General features: G+C 42.5%; 2 protein-coding genes and 1 pseudogene across 3 annotated transcripts in view; all 3 read right to left on the reverse strand.

The window, feature by feature from the left end:
• The window catches only part of MTUS2 (microtubule associated scaffold protein 2), a 447,573-nt gene that overhangs the window by 39,062 nt on the left and 391,502 nt on the right, over positions 1-17,009 (reverse strand). The gene's annotated exons all lie outside the window — the stretch shown is intronic.
• On the reverse strand, positions 9,346-9,561 carry LOC150012402 (phosphatidylinositol N-acetylglucosaminyltransferase subunit Y-like). Its single transcript, XM_090275695.1, has one exon. It carries the CDS (start codon positions 9,559-9,561, stop codon positions 9,346-9,348), a length of 216 nt encoding a protein of 71 aa, XP_090131821.1.
• LOC150012403 (protein preY, mitochondrial pseudogene) lies at positions 9,625-14,164 on the reverse strand (annotated as a pseudogene).

A 17,009-nucleotide genomic window follows, 5' to 3' on the forward strand; every position in this document is an offset into this window, starting at 1 on the left:
TCCAATTGATACCAAGGAACAAAACAGACCACGTCAAATGGTTTCTCCAAACTAACTTTTAGGCAGACTCAGAAGAGGCAAAGTTGATAGGCATCTGCAATAGCCCAAGTATGTTTATGATTAGCAAAGATATTTGTCAGATGCCCTGGACAAACCCCATGCTGCCTTCGTCTATGGAATCTTGTCCCTTAGCACAAGGCCAGGACAATTTCCACAAAGATGTACTAATGGGGACAAAGCCAAGCTGTCATTTTCAGTCTTTGAGGAGGAGGCCACTGGGACTGCAGTACGGGGAAGCACACCCCTTCCAGAGAACCTGGAGCTTCTGGCTGATGGGTTTTGGTCCCCACTGCCACCCCATCTGAGGTGGCAGTTTCTCTGTGGAGCCTGTCTTCCTGCCAACAAGCAGACTGTTCTAATGTATATAGTCACTAAAACCAAGTGAACATTTAGAGAGGTGACCTTGAACTGAAAAGTGAAGACAACTCTTCCTCACAGACAGCAACCAGGACTGAATGAGTTCACAGCCTCTGGCTGGCTCAAAGCTGACCTGCACTGGGCAGCACCAGCCTGGGAGCTTGTTAGCAATGCAGAATCTCAGGTCCACCCTGGACTCCCTGAATCAGAACCTGCATATTAACAAGATCCCTATATGAGAAGACTTGTATAAGAAGCACTGTTCTGAGAGACACAGGGTGTGCTGATGGTGCATGAAGGTGATACTCATCCTGGAGTGACTCCCTCTCTCTAAACATGCACCTTTAGGTGGGTGAGGCCCTGGTTTCAAAATCACTAATAAAGTAAAAATTCTTGGTATTTAAACCTGTAAGGATGTCCTTTGTCCCCAGTGAGCATTCAGTAAAGATGTATGCTGTTGGAGCAGCCTGGTCCAAGACACCTGGACCAGGTTGAAGGCTGTGAGGTGGGCTCAGGATCAGTGCGGAGGTGTGGAGGTGGATCTGGCTTCTGAGATGGTCAAGAGAAAGGAGTAGTGACTGAGGAGTTTAAGAATGTGAGAACAGAAAGAATGGCATGTAAGAAGAAATAAAATGTAAGCCAGCTGAGACCAGATGAGGAGTCATGCTTACCCCTCCTCAGGGCAGGAAAGAGGGGCCAGACATACAATCCCACACAGAGCCGGAACAATAGTGTAAAAGCTTCTCGGGGTAGCCTACCTGGTCAGCAGGCATGAAACATATGCAGGAACACTTGCACCACTTGCATTTCTTAGCACTATGCAGAAAATACCAAGACAGCTGTGTTGCTGGGCAATGTAATATGAAGGGATGGATTCTTGTTTTGGTTTGTGGCCCTGCCTCCCCACACTGCTTTGAGATTGTGAAATGCATGTTCATGGGCACAGTTCCTTCAGTTAGAGACAGAAGGCTCCCTGGTGACAGAAACATAGGGGTTACACAGCACTTGTTGTCTAGCACAGGCTTCTGTGAAAGGTATGTGCCAGATGTAAGTGGTTTTTAAAGTGACTTTGAGCAAATTCTGACCCAGACAGTGCTGAATGGAGCCTGTAAGGAAAAGAGTCTGAGCACCCATCAGCACCAGGACGGCTCAGGGGACTGAGCACTGGTTCTGCAGGATCAGAGCTATGCTCGGGGGCCAGTCTGGCTGGCCCAACAAGACTGTGGGTGTCCTCAATTGGGGACACCCAGAGAATTGCCAGAATACCACCTCACAGCTGTTAAGATAAGTTACACCATATCTGCAATAGGACACCATGTCATTTGGGAGAAGAGGTCGAGTCATTCCTGCTGACTTCACACACAGTGTGTTAGAGCTCCTCCAAGTGCTGTGGCAAGAACATGGGTTGTAGTGTGGGACAGACATGGGCTTGAGCTCCTGTGCAGGGGATTAATGCCCTGTTAGCCTCAGTTTCCTCATTTGTAAAACGGGATGGCACCAGGACTTACCTCCTAAGGCTAGGAGGTTTAACAGGATAATTCAGAGCATCATGTCTGCCCTCAGTTAATCAGTAAGCATTAGCTATTGACTGTTTTCAATGGGTTAATCAGTAAGCATTAGCTATTGACTGTTTTCAAGGGGGTCAATAGAATCACTGCAGTTTTACAAATGGAACTATTTCCCACCCTTCCTGAATGCTAAAGTAGGACCAAGCATGAGCAACACACATGTGGTGCAGTGCCAGTACTCAGTGCTGTGAAGAAGACATCGCTGCTCTCGCTCAGCATTGCTTCCATGTAGTTTATGCTTCAGCCTGCTGCACCTCCAAGCACATGTCTGTTGTCTGAGGAAACAGTCCTGTGACCACTGCCCTGAGTCTCAGAGATCGGGGAATGACTGTCTGTGTCTAACCCAAAGCCTGAAATAACCCTGTGCCCCTGGCACAAGCATGGCCAAAGGTACTCCTTGCCAGCAAAGGCCTGTGTGACAATGATCTTCATTAGAATCCCTACAAGGACTAGTTCTCCATTTAGTTACTGGATGGTTAGAATAGTACATGTTTGTTTTCTAAAATATAATCACAGAGAAGCAAAGGGACCTTCATATCAAGCTCGGTACCAGAAGGCGCAAACATTTCTTTCTCTTCAGTTTTCTGGAAAAGGCGTTGGGCAGGGAAGAAGGACAGCAGCTACACTGCACAGGGTCTGAAACCTTCTGTGTGCTGGACACTCTACCGAGCACGCCACACAGAGACCACCGAACGTCACATAAACTCCATGAAGTTGGTGCGGTTCCTACTTAATGTTCCCATTGTCTCTAAGAGGAGCCTGAACAGCAGAACCAAGGCAGTCCAGATCTGTGGCTTTCTCAAGGTCATGCTCACAATGACCACATGATCCGGTCCTAAGTAGGCATCAGAAACACATGTAGGCATGTTAAAATGCAGACTGCTGGGCCCACCCCAGAGCTTCTGGTTTAGTGGGTTTGCGTTGGCACCGGCGGTGCAGTCTAAGCATCTGCATTTCCAACAAGTTCCCAGGTGCTGCTGCTGCTGGTGGCCCAGGGACCCCACACTGAGAACCGCTCCTGTGAGCAAAGACAGATTATCTGAAGATCCTGTTACGGGGCTAGCACTGGCTCAGAGATGGGGGTGGTGGGTGGTGGCTGAGCGTGTGCATTTAGAACAAGCCCCAGCTGGTTCTTAGGGCTCAGGTTCAGAGCCCTGCCTCCTTGCTGTGCAGATCAGCAGCCTTCACCACCTGCAGCGAAGCATCAGAGGGCAGACAGCGCCCGCTATTGTCCACAGGACCTGTCGATTGCCACCACTTTGAATTCTAGGCCTACCTCTTCATTCTCAGAGGGCTTGAGCACCCAGTATGACCCTGAGCCTGCATGTTCAGTTAGCTCTGAGGATGTGCCTTCCTGGAGAGGTCCAGTCCAAGGACACTGCATTTCCTTCAAGGTTCCTGCGTGGGGCTTCCCAGCCTCCTCACCTTTTCGTTGGAGTCATAACCCCTGTGCCCCTGCCCCAGTCCCCCCAAGCTTGCAGGCAGTAAGGAGACTGGCACTACTCACAGCATTTTCTCCTGCCCACGTCCATCGTGAATTCACATCACCATGAAAGACGACGCCCCTTGTGAGCTCCCCCTGCTGGGATAACTGAGCAAGATGAAACAGGTTTGGGGATAGAAAGGGGAAATAGAATGGGTGGCAGAGCAGGAATAGAAGCATTTGCACTGAAGTTTTGGTGGGAAGAATAAACTGAAGAAAAGTAAATTCGGACCTAAATGCTAAGCCCTTTGGGGGCAGAGAGATGAGGAACAGGAGTGAGAAGCTGATGGCCGAGAGGTTGGGCTGTCTTGGGAGGAAGGGGCCACCAACAGGTCTAGTCATAATGCAGGAACCATTACCTTCTGGACGGAGAGGCAGACATTAAAACAGAACAAAACCGAAACACTGTCTCTGAGCAGGCATGAGAGGCCAAGTGCTTACAGGGAAAACAGACAGGGTCCTGGGACCTGACAGACCTCCATTCAAACCCCTGCTGGACAGCTCATAACCCTGGGTGAGTCCATGACTTTTTCTGAGCCTCTACATTCCCATCTGTAAAATAGGCACAATACCAGCTAACTTGCAGAGTTATTGGAAGAATTAGAAACGTATTTATACTCCTGGACATCTCGTAGGCATGTGACAAATGGCAGGTTTTGATTGTGAATGATATATGTGTAGTCCTCAAGCACCTTGTGAAAATCCCAGGAAGGAGAGCCTGGAGTGCCTCCAATGAGTAAGGGGTGGAAAAAGAAATTAATTTAAATGCACACAATGGCATAATGTTATTTTTATTTAGTCTGCTGTATTATTTTAGTAAGCACAAAACTATTTTAAAGAGTTTTTCTTGTAAGCTCTGATCCCCCAATAATTCTTCCCCTGTGGCCTTAAGTTCCTGGGCTACAATCTCTCACACAAGGTATTTAGGAAGCTAACATTGACTATAAGCATAGCTCAACACCTTAAGAGGCCTTTGTCTAGTGGAAGAAAGGGAGAATCACATGGATAAATGAACAATGACAGCAATGTGACAACTGCTACGACATTGTGTATATGCAAGCAGAGAAGCAGAGAAGTGCTATGAAGCAGGCATTCCTCTAAAGAGGAATAACCCTGCTACACAGCATCAAGGAGGTGATGACAGACTTTCATTTTCCAGGAAGCCTGGGGAGGTTGGTGGGGTTGGGAGAGGGAGAGGCCAGTTCAGGAGGAGACAATGAAGTGGGCAAAACTGTGGAGAATGTGGAAGGGGAGCAGCAGGGGAGTGTATGGCAGGGCAGACAGCATGCTAAAACGTTTGAATCCTACTTATTTTATGAATGGTATAAAGCCACTGGAGGATCTTTCTTTATCATAGTGTTTTGAATTTTATTTTTTGCATGTAACAAAATATTTAAGCAACATGGAAAGAAATGTGGTGAACAGTAATTTCCCCTCCCACCTAAGGCCCCCTAGCTAGGGACAACTGCTATTCTTGTCACAGGCAGACATGTTTCTGGTTACTAATGGATTTTAATCATGGAAGTGACAGAGGATGGACCAATGGGCAAGAAGAGAGGTAAGGGGACAAGTGAAGAGGTTTTTGCGAATGGAGAAACTAAGTCATTACACAAACGAGGAGGAGAGAACAGAATTAGAACAGACCTCCAAATTACTGTTCAACAGGACCTGGTGACTCACTGGACATCAAATATGAAGAAGAGGGAGAGGTAGAGTTGATGATGACCCCCAGCTTTCTGGATCAGTTTACTCTGAGCTGAAGATTGTGGTTGAGCCTGCTATCTGCGTCCCATCTCCGTGTCTGTCTTTTATTGATATTCCCTTCAAGTCTTAACTCACATGGCTGTCCTGCTGGAGGCTCCATCTTCTAGCCTCCCTAGTAGTTCCCTATGGCCCATGGCTCTGCTTGGGTCAAAGGGACATGAAAAAGTGACATGGCAACATCTGAGTCATATTCTGTAAGGAAGCTGCACGCCCTCTACTTTCCCTCCTTGTTCCCTCAGGCTGAAATGTGCTCCTGCCTACATTAGCCTCAACCACACAGGCAAGGACAAAGGCTTTGGGAACAGTGGAACAGAGATGCATGACCACCCCTGGGCCTCTGATTTTTGAACTTTCACACGAAAGAAAAATATCCCTCTATGTAATTTATTCCATATTCCATAAGAGGAATTTATTTATAAAAACATGTGTATTTATTCTTACATGTTTAAACTTTGGTCACCTCCAGAGTAATCTCCATTTGATGCAATACACCTATCAAGACATTTTCTTCCACTGCTCAAAACAGTTTTAGAACTTGTTGATTTCAATGCCTTTTATTCTTTCTGATAGTTTTTGTTTCACATCTTCCACATCAGCAAAATATTTCCCTTTGAAGAATTTTTCACCCAGGAAAACAAAACAAAACAAAAAAAAGGAACTTGGGGTGATATTGGGTAAATAGGGAGGGTGGGGCACAGGGATCATGTTATTTTTGATCAAAAACTGCTGAACACTCAGCGCAGTATGGGCAGATGTGCTTGTAAACAACCCATCATGAAATGGGCAAATGCGTTGAAAGAGTCTTCAAAAAAAATTCACTGAAGCTGAATGCATCCTCTCACAACAATACCAGCTGGTACACTCATACAGATGGGTTCCTAGAACACTCACCTAGTAGGGGAAAGCCTGTACTACAAAGGGCCTGCCCTCTAGAAGATAATTCCAGTTTCTTTGGGTACCCCCCACGTATAAATTCCATATATTGAAAAACTCTTAGTTATAGCAGTTCAGCTTGCACTTGAACTAATTTAGGTATATAGGAGAGGTAGAGATTTTGTTTTGTTTTTCCTTGAGTTGGGGAGTGTGGGGTGGGTGGAGATAAAAGTGTTAGATCATGAAAAGTTGTATTGCCTATGGTTCACCAAGAGCTGACCTCAAGAGAGACCAGGGCTAGGGACATGGACTTGGGGGGAGTTGCTTAGGCTATAGTTAAAGCCATAGTGGTAGATGAGATCAACAGAGATCATGGAAAATGAGAGGGAAAAGGCCTAGAACAGCATCTAGGACAGATACTTGAAAGAGAGAGAGACTTCATTTTTATGTTACAATTATTTGCTCACACACCTGTTTTCCTAACTGGTTATAATCTTTGAATTCATGGATTACAGCTGTCTCATACCTGAACAATGTACCTGGAATACTTTATTTATGCAAAACAAACATTCAAAATTCTCTTCAGAACAGTACTCTTGAAAAATTTTAGCAATAAATGTGCTTTTAATTTTCCTGCTCATGACTGTAGACTCAGACCATCCTGACTCTGTCTTTAGGTGCTGAGATTTAAGGGGAGGATCACAAGCACAGGTGGGTGGGAGGGCAGGGAGACTGTGGCAAACTTGAGACAGCCTGTGTGCCCAGGTGAAGAGGCAGTTGCCATTCAGTCAAAAGAAAAACAACACAATAAAAGTGGGCAAAAAGACACTTCACAAAAGAAGACAACCAAGTAGACAGGACATAAAAAGTGCTTAGCATCACCAGTGATCAGAGAAATGCAAATTAAAACCATAATGAAATACTCCTCAGACCTAAAAGAATGGCTAAAACAACAACAACCAAGTATTATTGACAATACCAAAAGATGGCAAGAATGTGGAGGAACTAGAACTCTCAAACATTGTTGGGGACAGTGCAAAATGGTACAGCCATTTCGAGAATTGTTTGGCAGTGTCTCCTAATACTAAACTCACATCTGTCCTATGACTCAGTAATTTCTCATGTAGGAATTTCCCTTAGAGAAATGAAAACATCTCTGTACACAGAAAGACTTGTGCAAAAATATTCATAACAGCAAAAAAAAGTGGAGACAAACTAAATATCCATCAGCAGACAAATTAATTTTGGCATATTCATGCAGATAGAACACTACTCAAAGATGAAAAGGAACAGATTGCTGATATATTCAACAACATGGATGAATCTCTTATGTGGAACAAAAGCATCTAGACACAAAACACTCTATACTGTCTAATCTCATTTATATGAACTCAAAAACAGGCAAAACTAACCTATGGTGCGAGAAATAAGAAAGTGGTCACTTTAGAGGTAAATGCCTGGAAAAGGGTATGAAGGAACTTTGTGGTGTGATGTAAATATCTGATATTTTCTTTGGGTGTATGAATGTATTCATAGCCGAAGAGCATCAAGCCGAACATTTAAAACCAAAATTTGTAAATGATAAAATAGTCTTTTATATTATTTATCCACATACTTGTCATTTTGATCATCTTAATTCTATCCTATAGATCTATTATTTTTAAAGGCTATTTTCTTTGGATATAGAGTTCTAGATTGACAGTTTCCCCACTTTCAAAACATCATTCCACTGCCTCTGGTCTGTTTTTGATGGCATTAACTACCATTCACATCCTTGCCCCTGTATGTGACATGTGTCTTTATCTAGTTGTTTTTAATATTTTGTCTGTATTTTTGCTTTCATAAGTTTGACTCTAATGTACACAGGAGTGACTTGTCTATTTATATTTATTCAGTTTGGGGTTCACTGAGTTTCTTGGGTCTGCTCTTTTAAAACTAAATTTGCAACGTTTTCGCCATCAGTTTTTTTCCCAATACTTTCTATCCGCAATCTCTCTTCTCCTTCTGCCAATCTAATTATGCATCTATTAGACTGCATAATATAGTCTTACAGGTCACTGATGCTCTGTTCATTTAAAAAAAAAAATCTTTTCCCCGCTCTGTTCTTTTGATTAGATGTCTGTTGATGGTCTTCAGCTCATTGACCTTTCCCTCTGCAGTCTCCAATTTACTGTAATGCCCATCCAGTGATTTTTCATTTCAGAGATTCTACTTTTGGGTTATAACATTTCCATTTGGTTCTTTTTTAAAGTCCTAATTTCTGTTGAGCTTCTCTACTCGTTTACTTATAATGTTCCTCTTTTCTAGAAGTGGTTGAACATGTTTATAACAGCTTTTTAAATATCTTATCTACTAGTTGCAATATCTGGGTTATTGAAATACCTGTTTTGATTGACTTTTTTTCCTTGATAACGGATCCTGCCTCTCTCGCTCTAATTTTTTTCCATGAAATTTCCATTTCTTTTTTTTTTTTTTTAATTTTTATTTTTTGGTTATTCAATTACAGTTGTCCCATTTTTCCCCCATTGCTCCCCCCTCCCAGTAAATTTCCATTTCATTATAGTTTTATGTCACACTAGTTCAAACGCATTTCTCTACAACTACTCCAACATAGGTCCTTTGGAATTATTTCAGTTATCTGTAACATGTGACTTCACCAAAGACTTTCTAAGACAAAGATAAGATTTCAAATTATTAACTTTTAGATGAAAGAGATAAGAGATAGTCATTAAATAATGGTTGGGTTGTTCATTTCCAGCAAGCCAATGTGTTGTAATGTTGCTTCTGATACAGCAGTTATAAATTGGAGCCTTCAGAAAACAAGGGCACCTGGCTGCTGTGGCTCAGTGGGTTAAGCATCAGCTTGCGAGCCAAGTGTCGCTGGTTTGATTCCCAGTCAGGGCACATGACTAGGTTGCACGTCCGGCCCCTAGTTGGGGGTGCGAGTGAGAGGCAACCATACAGTGATGCTTCTCTCCCTCTCTTTCTCCTTTCCCCTCTCTCTAAAAATAAAACAAATAAACAAATAAATTAATTAAAAAAAAAAAAACAAGGGCAGAACCAAAGTATAATAAAGGAAGCTTCTGCAGCTTCCTATAGTCCTAAACCTCTGACAGAAGCAAGGTAAAACATCTTTTCTGAAAATTAAATGGGTTTCCAGTATTTCCATGCAGCTGAGCTTTCAGAGATAGATGCTCAAGACTTATCATTAATGAATATACCGTCTTGGCTCTGGTTGCATTAATTATGTCTGAAGAGTTTAATGCCCATCCGAGTCCAAAGGTGGAAGAACACATACACTGATATGGTAACGGGCAAGAGCAGGCTGTAAAAGCACAGGCTGGCTGTCCTAGTGCAGCCCTGTGGGAAGTCTTCTTCCACAGAGACCGAGTAGAACAGTCCTGCTAGAGAGACCAATGGAATAAGGACAGTCAACGTAGGAAGAGAAAGAAACATTCTTCTCTCCCACTTTTTAACTGCCACCCTGACTTTTTAAAAGGTAGATAATATTAAGAAAATTTAGTTGTTTTTGTTGTTTCTAATTATGATTGAGTGTTGATTCATATCCTCTTGCTTCTTATTTTGATGTGTCATCATCCTAGCTGCCCGTGGTATCATATTAGGAATCCCATAAATACTTGGATAGGCTATTCCCAACGCTTCATTAATCAATTTATTTGTTGATGCTTCATATTTGAGCGGCATCTTGGAGAGAGGGCACACCAAGAACTCCAGAAGCGCCAGGTCGAAGGTCCTCTCGCTCTCGTCCGCTGACCGCGGCAACGCCGACCCGCGCAGGCCCCTAAGGGGGACCGCAGACGGCAGCGCGAACGTCCTCCGCACGCTGAGAGCCTGCCGCAGGCTGCACTCAGCTCGGTTTGGCAGCTGCCATCTGCCCCTCACCGCCCTCCGCCAGGTCCAGCCACTCAAGCTCTAATTTTTAAAAATTGTATATTCAACACTGTGAATTATATATTGTAGGGAGTTTGTATTACAATGTCTTTCTTTAACCGGTATTGAATCTGTTGACAGGTAAGTAAATTATTAGACTCCTTTGATTCTGTCAGGTATGATTTTATTTTATTCTTTGTTAAGGTCTGTCAACTTGTTTTTTTTTTAGTCCTGCAGAGACCCTTATTCTAGGTCATGATCTTTCCTTGTTATGCATGGCCTTTCTCAGGCCTTGACTGATTGCTCAAGGTGCTCACAGAGATCTCTTCACCTTGGCTGGGCTGGAATTCCATCCCCTGGCACTACACGACCTCTGGAAGGTCCAATCTGCTCACAGTCCTGCAGCCGCCACCCTCTGCCAGGCCTCTCTGTGCACCCACAGCCTGCCTTCATCTAAGAACACGGAAGAACCCACCCCATGCAAATTCCTGGGCCCTGCTCTGCTCAGTTTACTCCTTCCTCTTCAGTGTCTGGCCCCACAGTTTCTAGCTACTTTAATCATCTTGCACTCTGGTATCTGCTTCTTCTGGTCAGCAAGATGGTGACCATTTCCTAGGGCACCTCTCTGTGCTGTGGTCCGAAGTGGTCCCAGGCAGAGAGCTGGGTATAACATGGGACTGAGTGTGTTTCCCTTTTTTTAAGAATGACAGGCCTGTGGTGTCCAGTGCCCAGAATGGAAAACAGCTGCCTCATCTATTTTGTCTATTTTATAGTTGTGTAGAGTACAAGGTTAAGTCCAGTCTTAGTTCCTCTATCCTGAGTGGAAGCAGAAGTCTGGGCATGGGTAGCTGATAAAAGCTCTCAGGTGACTAACAAGCTTACATCCCCTCCCACAGGAATCCCTGACAAAGAATTAAGGTCCTTAGTAAGTAAGCAAGAATCATGCAGATGGCTGCCCAGCACTATCTCAATAAAATGCCATTATTATTTTCAGCACATGATTGATTTTGGGCCACTCAGCAGTCTTCTGATGACAATTTTAGCTTTCTAGGTAGATCTGCCTATAAGAAGATATATTTCTCATTATAAATTAACAAATTTGTATTTTCATTTTATAGATCAGCCTGTAGTATACATAATTAAAAGATGTCTCCTTGACTGTCAGAACCATTCTTGATGTACTAATGAAGAAAACAAAGGAATGTGGATGTGACTCCATTAAGGTCAATGCCCACATTTTGCTGCCAGGCTGGTCTCTATCTCTGGAACCATTATCTGACCAGCTAAACTCTGATCATATGCTTCATTACCAGATTTTTTTTTAAACAAGAAAACAGTGTGTTAAGGACCAGATTCATCATCACTGAAACATAGGAAGTCTTTACAGTTACTTGCAATGCAGAATTGGTCTAATTATCATCTTCTTCATCAGAATTAACTTCCCAAAGATTTGACATTCGGCTGAAAACCTGCAATTTTGATAAAAAAAAAAATTACCTGCGTATTACATAAGTATGTATTGCAATTAATATATTATTCTGTTTAAATAAACTGCCAAATTAAGCAAACAGATTGTTAGTATTTGTAAACACCTGTATATGGCGCTGGTGGTATCTGTGGTTATCTGAACGAATAATTCATAATGGCATTAGACAAGACAAGAGAAATCAAATGCTAACCCTGACTGAGTTGCAAACCCACCTCTAGCACCTTACTCAGTACACTAGATCTAAATTATCTGGTTGTGTGTCCATCTCTCCAATACACAGAGATTCCCTGAGGTCAGAGACTGTGAAGCATCCCTCTGTTACTCCTGGCACCCTAATGGGAATGTGTCCTGGGTTCAGTCAAGTTTATAAAATGAAGCAGAAATGCTTCACAGTCCATGAGCTCAGTCCTGGGCTGGGCTCAAGATACAAAGAAAAATAAAAGGGGATCCATGTGCATCAGAAACTCACAAGGGGAGGTGATTGTATCTGTACCTGCTTAATTTGTATGTAATTTTCATTAAAAATACATACTTAGCAAGATCCTCTTCAGCAATTTTCGAGTTAGATGTATATAGCATGTCATGTCTTTCTCTTGCTTTTTATTATCTTCCTGAGACACCAGTTGAGATGTTAAAACAGAAAGGCAACATGTGGTTGTGGTGGAATGAGATAAGGACCCACTCTGTTATTTCTCACAGTTATATGATGTGGGTTTTGCTCTTACTCTCTATAAACATGATTTATTCATCATTAAAATGGTGGTAGTCTTACCTAGCTTGCCTTTCTTCTAGAGTTATTGTCAGGATCAAATAAAATAATACGTGAAAGGGCCTTGTAAACTGTATGCCACTGTAAATATTAGATTTATGAAGTTACTATTTCATAAATGGTAACCAATTTTGAGGCAGCTGGCTCAAAATTTCAAGAAGCTGCTTGTCCTCATGGCAAGTTAGGGGCAGCTCTTGGTATCCTAAGTAATTCTAGTCAGTCAGTTCAGGTTAAAGATTAAACCCACAGATTTAAAATATCAACATTAACATATATCAGAAAGCAGAATTATCTTTATTCATAAAGGAATGGATATTTTAGAGGATGACAAAACAGACATCTCCAAATAAAATAACTAAAATGTGCTATGTGTAGAGATGTCAAATAATTTTATAAATATCAAAAAATGTGTTGCTGCCAAGTGGAATAAATCATTGTCTCAAAGAGAGTAGCAGTTTTATAGACTTGCAGCTGATAATGTATTTACCATGGCAACCAATCCAGTCTCTGGTACATTTATAAGGGAGATTGCAGTTTTGATGTTACTGCGCATGGGTAGGCACCTGTTTGGGATAGAAACTAAAATGACTTCAAAAAATTACATTTGTTGAAATAAATCTAAGCATGGCAGCTGACATCACTTGTTTGAGTTTTTCCCAGCTCAGAACGAATATCATTTCCCTAAAGGAGGGACAGACAATTCCCAAACCTAGTCATGCTGAATGGTCAATCTTGCAAAGAAAGCCCTTTGTTTCAAGCTATATCGTCACACTCAGATTTCTGATAACACACTAAATCTACTAGTCACACCTTCTTTTAAACAGCACTCCCTGCCTTCCCTCATAAGAGGCTAGTATAGCAACGGCATGTATTGGATCTCCCCCACCCCCGCCACCAATGTTGTTGTACAACTGAATGAGAAGATTCAACTCAGCTGATCAAAGACAATTTTGCATTCCATAAATTTTATGTTGTGTTTTTATTTTCACTCGTCAACATATTTTCTACTTTTCTTAGGTTTCCTCTTTGACCCATGTATTGTTTAAAAGTATGTTGTTTAATGTCCAAATGTTTGGAGTCTTCCATGTATTTTCATATTATTGATATATAATCTAATTCTGTTATAGTCTAAAATATTTTGTATGATTTCAGTTCTTCTATATTACCTGAGTTTTGTTTTATGGCTCAAAATATGGTCTTTGTTGCTCAATGTTCTGGGTACACTTGAAAGGGATCAGCAATCCCACCCCCCTTAGTTCATGTCCATGGGTTGTGCATAAAAGTTCTTTGGCTTAACCCTTTCCTGTCTTATTCTTAACATCCCCCTGTCTATTTGGTACCGAGAGATTATGCTTCTTAGTCCCTGCACCATTTCCCCATTTCTCCCCCTCCCCCTTCCCAGTTGATAACCCTGCAAATGATCCCAATACCTATGCTTCTGTTCCTATTCTGGTTTGCTTAGTTGGATTTTGCTTTTATTTTTTAGATTCGGTTGTTGATAGTTGTGAGTTTGTTTTCATTTTAATGTTCATAGTTTTGATCTTCTTCTTTTTCTTAAATAAGCCCCTTTAACATTTTGTATAATAATGGCTTGGTGATGATGAACTCCTTTAGCTTCATCTTGTCTGGGAAGCACTTCATCTGTCCTTCCATTCCAAATGATAGCTTTGCTGGATAGAGTAACCTTGGTTGTAGGTTGCTTTTCATCACATTGAATACTGCTTGCCAGTTCCTTCCTGCCTGCAGAGTCCTCTGAGAAATCAGCTGATAGTCCTATACGCAACCCCCTGTAGGCAATTCTCCGCCTCTCTCTTGCTGCTCCCAGGACTCTGTCTTTATCTTTCACCTTTGGCATCCCAATCATGATGCTCGCTCAGGACCCTCTGTATTTCCCGGACCTGTATGCCCATCCCTTTCACAAAATTTGGGAAGTTTTCCTCATTCTTTTCAATTCTTGCTTCCTCATTCTGCATTGGTTGACTGTTTTTTCTTCCTTATCTTCCAAATCATTGATTTGAACCCCGGTTTCCTTCCCCTCACCATTGGTTTTGTGTAGATTTTCCTTCGTTTCACTTAGCATAGCCTTCACTTCTTCTCTTACGTGCTTGCCATACTCGAGCATATCTGTCAAGCCTGTGGGCATCTTTATCACCAGTGTTTTGAACTCTACATCTGTTAGGTTGTCTATCTCCTCATCTTTTAGGTTGGCTATCTTTTCATCGCTTAGTTCTCCCACTGGAACCTTGATCCTTTCCCCCTTTTGGGCCACACTTCTCTGTCTCCTCATTCTGATAGGCTCCTGTGTTTGTTTGCCTCCATGCCCCAGATAGAGCTGTTGCTCCTGTTATGTTGTAAGGGGTGGAGCACTAGGGATTCATCAGTACAGGGCGACCTGTTTCACCACATTGTGGCGCTGTTTGTGGGGGAGGGGTCCGAGAGGGAAGAACGCCACCTGCCCAGCACTCGCCCCTTTTCCAGGCACTCCTCCCACTTCTGCACCAGACTGGTGCCCCTCTAGCTGCTGCCCTGGCCATCGTTCCCAGAGTGGGTGGGTATGCGGACATTCTAGGACTGTGGGGGCCCTTTAAATAAGTGGACTCTGCTGAGAAACAGGCAGTTTCTTCCTCTACCCCAACCCTCTCTGATCTGCAGTCAGAAGCAATGAGGCTTGATTTTCCCTGGTGCTGGGACCATGAGCTTCGAGGTCCGGTGAGGAGCTGGGAACACTCCCCAGGTGTCCCTCCTGACTTTTTAAAAAGTGTGACTGCGCTTTCTGCCAGCCTGCCACTGCCAATGCTGCTGCTGCCACCACACAGCGTCCTCTCCGCCCATCCTACCTGTCTGAATATTTTTTCTTTATATCTTTGTTTGCTGGACTTCCATGCAGTTTGATTTTTCTAGAACTTCTGGTTGTTTCCAGTTTTGAGGTAGTTGCATTCCTTCTTAGTTGTGGAGGGAGATGTAGCATGTCTGCCTATGCCTCCATCTTCCCTGAAATCCGGATGGATATTCTTAATGTCGATGAGGTCAAGTTGGTTGATAAAACTGTTCGGTTTTTTGTTGTTTTTTTTTAAATCCTCACCTGAGGAACCTACCCCCCCACCCCACCCCATTGCTTTTAGAGGGAGAGGAAGGAAGAGACAGAAACATCAATGTTAGAGAGAAACTTTGATTGGTTGCTTCCCATATAGGCCTGGATTGGGGATCATACATGTCCAGACCAGGGATTGAACCTGCAACCCAGGTATGTGCTCTGACCAGTAATAGAAGCTGCAACCTTTCAGTGACCGGATGATGTTCCAACCAATTGAGCCACATCAGCCAGGGCACTGTTCAGGTCTTTTATCTTTCTCTTGACTTTCTGCCTGCCTGTTCTATCGATACTGAAAGAGGAATCCTAGAGTCTCCAATCATAATTGCAGGTTTGTCTATTGCTTATTTTCGTTATATCAGCTATTGCTTTCATGTGCTTTGAAGCTCTATTATTATGTACATAGATATTTAGTATTATGATAATGACTACTTTATCATTATGTAACGGCCATCTTCATCCCTAGTAATATTACATGTCTGAAGTTTATTTTGTGTGATATTAACACAGATATTCCAACTTTTCTTTTGATTGGTATTAGCATAGTGCGTCTTTTTTTCTAACCCTTTAAAGTTTTCTGTCTTTATATGTGAAGTGGGCTTAACTGGTGTACTTAGAAGAGGTATTTTTTATAAATCAGAAAATGTCCATTATTTTTGTGATCCCAAGAGGAGCTATTTTTTTCTCGGGTATTGTCTTAGTTTTTGTGTTTTTACCCAGCTTTTTCAAAGCTATGTGAGGAAGGTAGATAGAAGAATCTAATTTGAAACTTAAGGGAATTAGCACATACTAAGCCTTCTCTATTCTGCTAAGTACTCTGTAGATCCTTTGCTCTCAAATCGTTTAGTGTTACAGGACTATTTTCCCCAACCTACTGACAGAGGAAATTCTGGCCCCATAGCACAGGCTCCTAGTAACCCCCCCACACCATTTTCACTCTCCCCTTCTTCCATAGTAATAAAATAATACCTGGGCAAAGTATTAGAGCACATTTCCAAGTCTCCCTTTTGATGAAATTTGCCTTGTGACTTAGTTCTGGCCAATGAGATCTAAGCTGAAGTGTAGTTCCCGGAAACCTTCCTCCAGAGAGAGCTGACCCACTTTCTGTTTCTTTGCTCATGCCTTCCTCCACCCTACACTCCAGAATGCAGATGCCATGTCTGTAGCACCACTGCCACACTGGACAATGAGGGGAAGGACCATAACCTTGGGGCATAGAACAGTGAGCTGTAAGAAGCCTGGCCCCTGTGAACTCTGTGGAGCAGAACCACACGTGCCCCTGGGTGTTCCTCCTGACTTTTACATAAGAGAGAAATAAAAATCTACCTTGATTAGCTACTGCTCTTCGGGGAGTTTGTTTTTTTTGCTCCTAAACCGAACACTAATGGATTAGTCTAGGATCAATTAACACCATACTCTGTTATAGAATCATACTCTACTACATGTTTGGACAGATTCATACCAGCATCTTTTATGGTTTAGTGTCAAAGACATATAGAATTTGTGGGAAGGGCTATTTTATTTTGTTTATCTGGTTTTTTTCAATTTGCTAAATTAAAAATTACAAAAAATAATTTGGTGATAGGACTGGGGTGCCATGGATATCTTACACACTATGTGTAGAAGATGTAGACTTGGGTCTAGATCTGCCTTTGCCCCTTACC

The sequence above is a fragment of the Furipterus horrens genome, unplaced genomic scaffold, assembly GCF_987537825.1.
Source record: "Furipterus horrens unplaced genomic scaffold, mFurHor1.1.pri manual_scaffold_4, whole genome shotgun sequence".
Lineage (NCBI taxonomy): Eukaryota > Metazoa > Chordata > Mammalia > Chiroptera > Furipteridae > Furipterus > Furipterus horrens.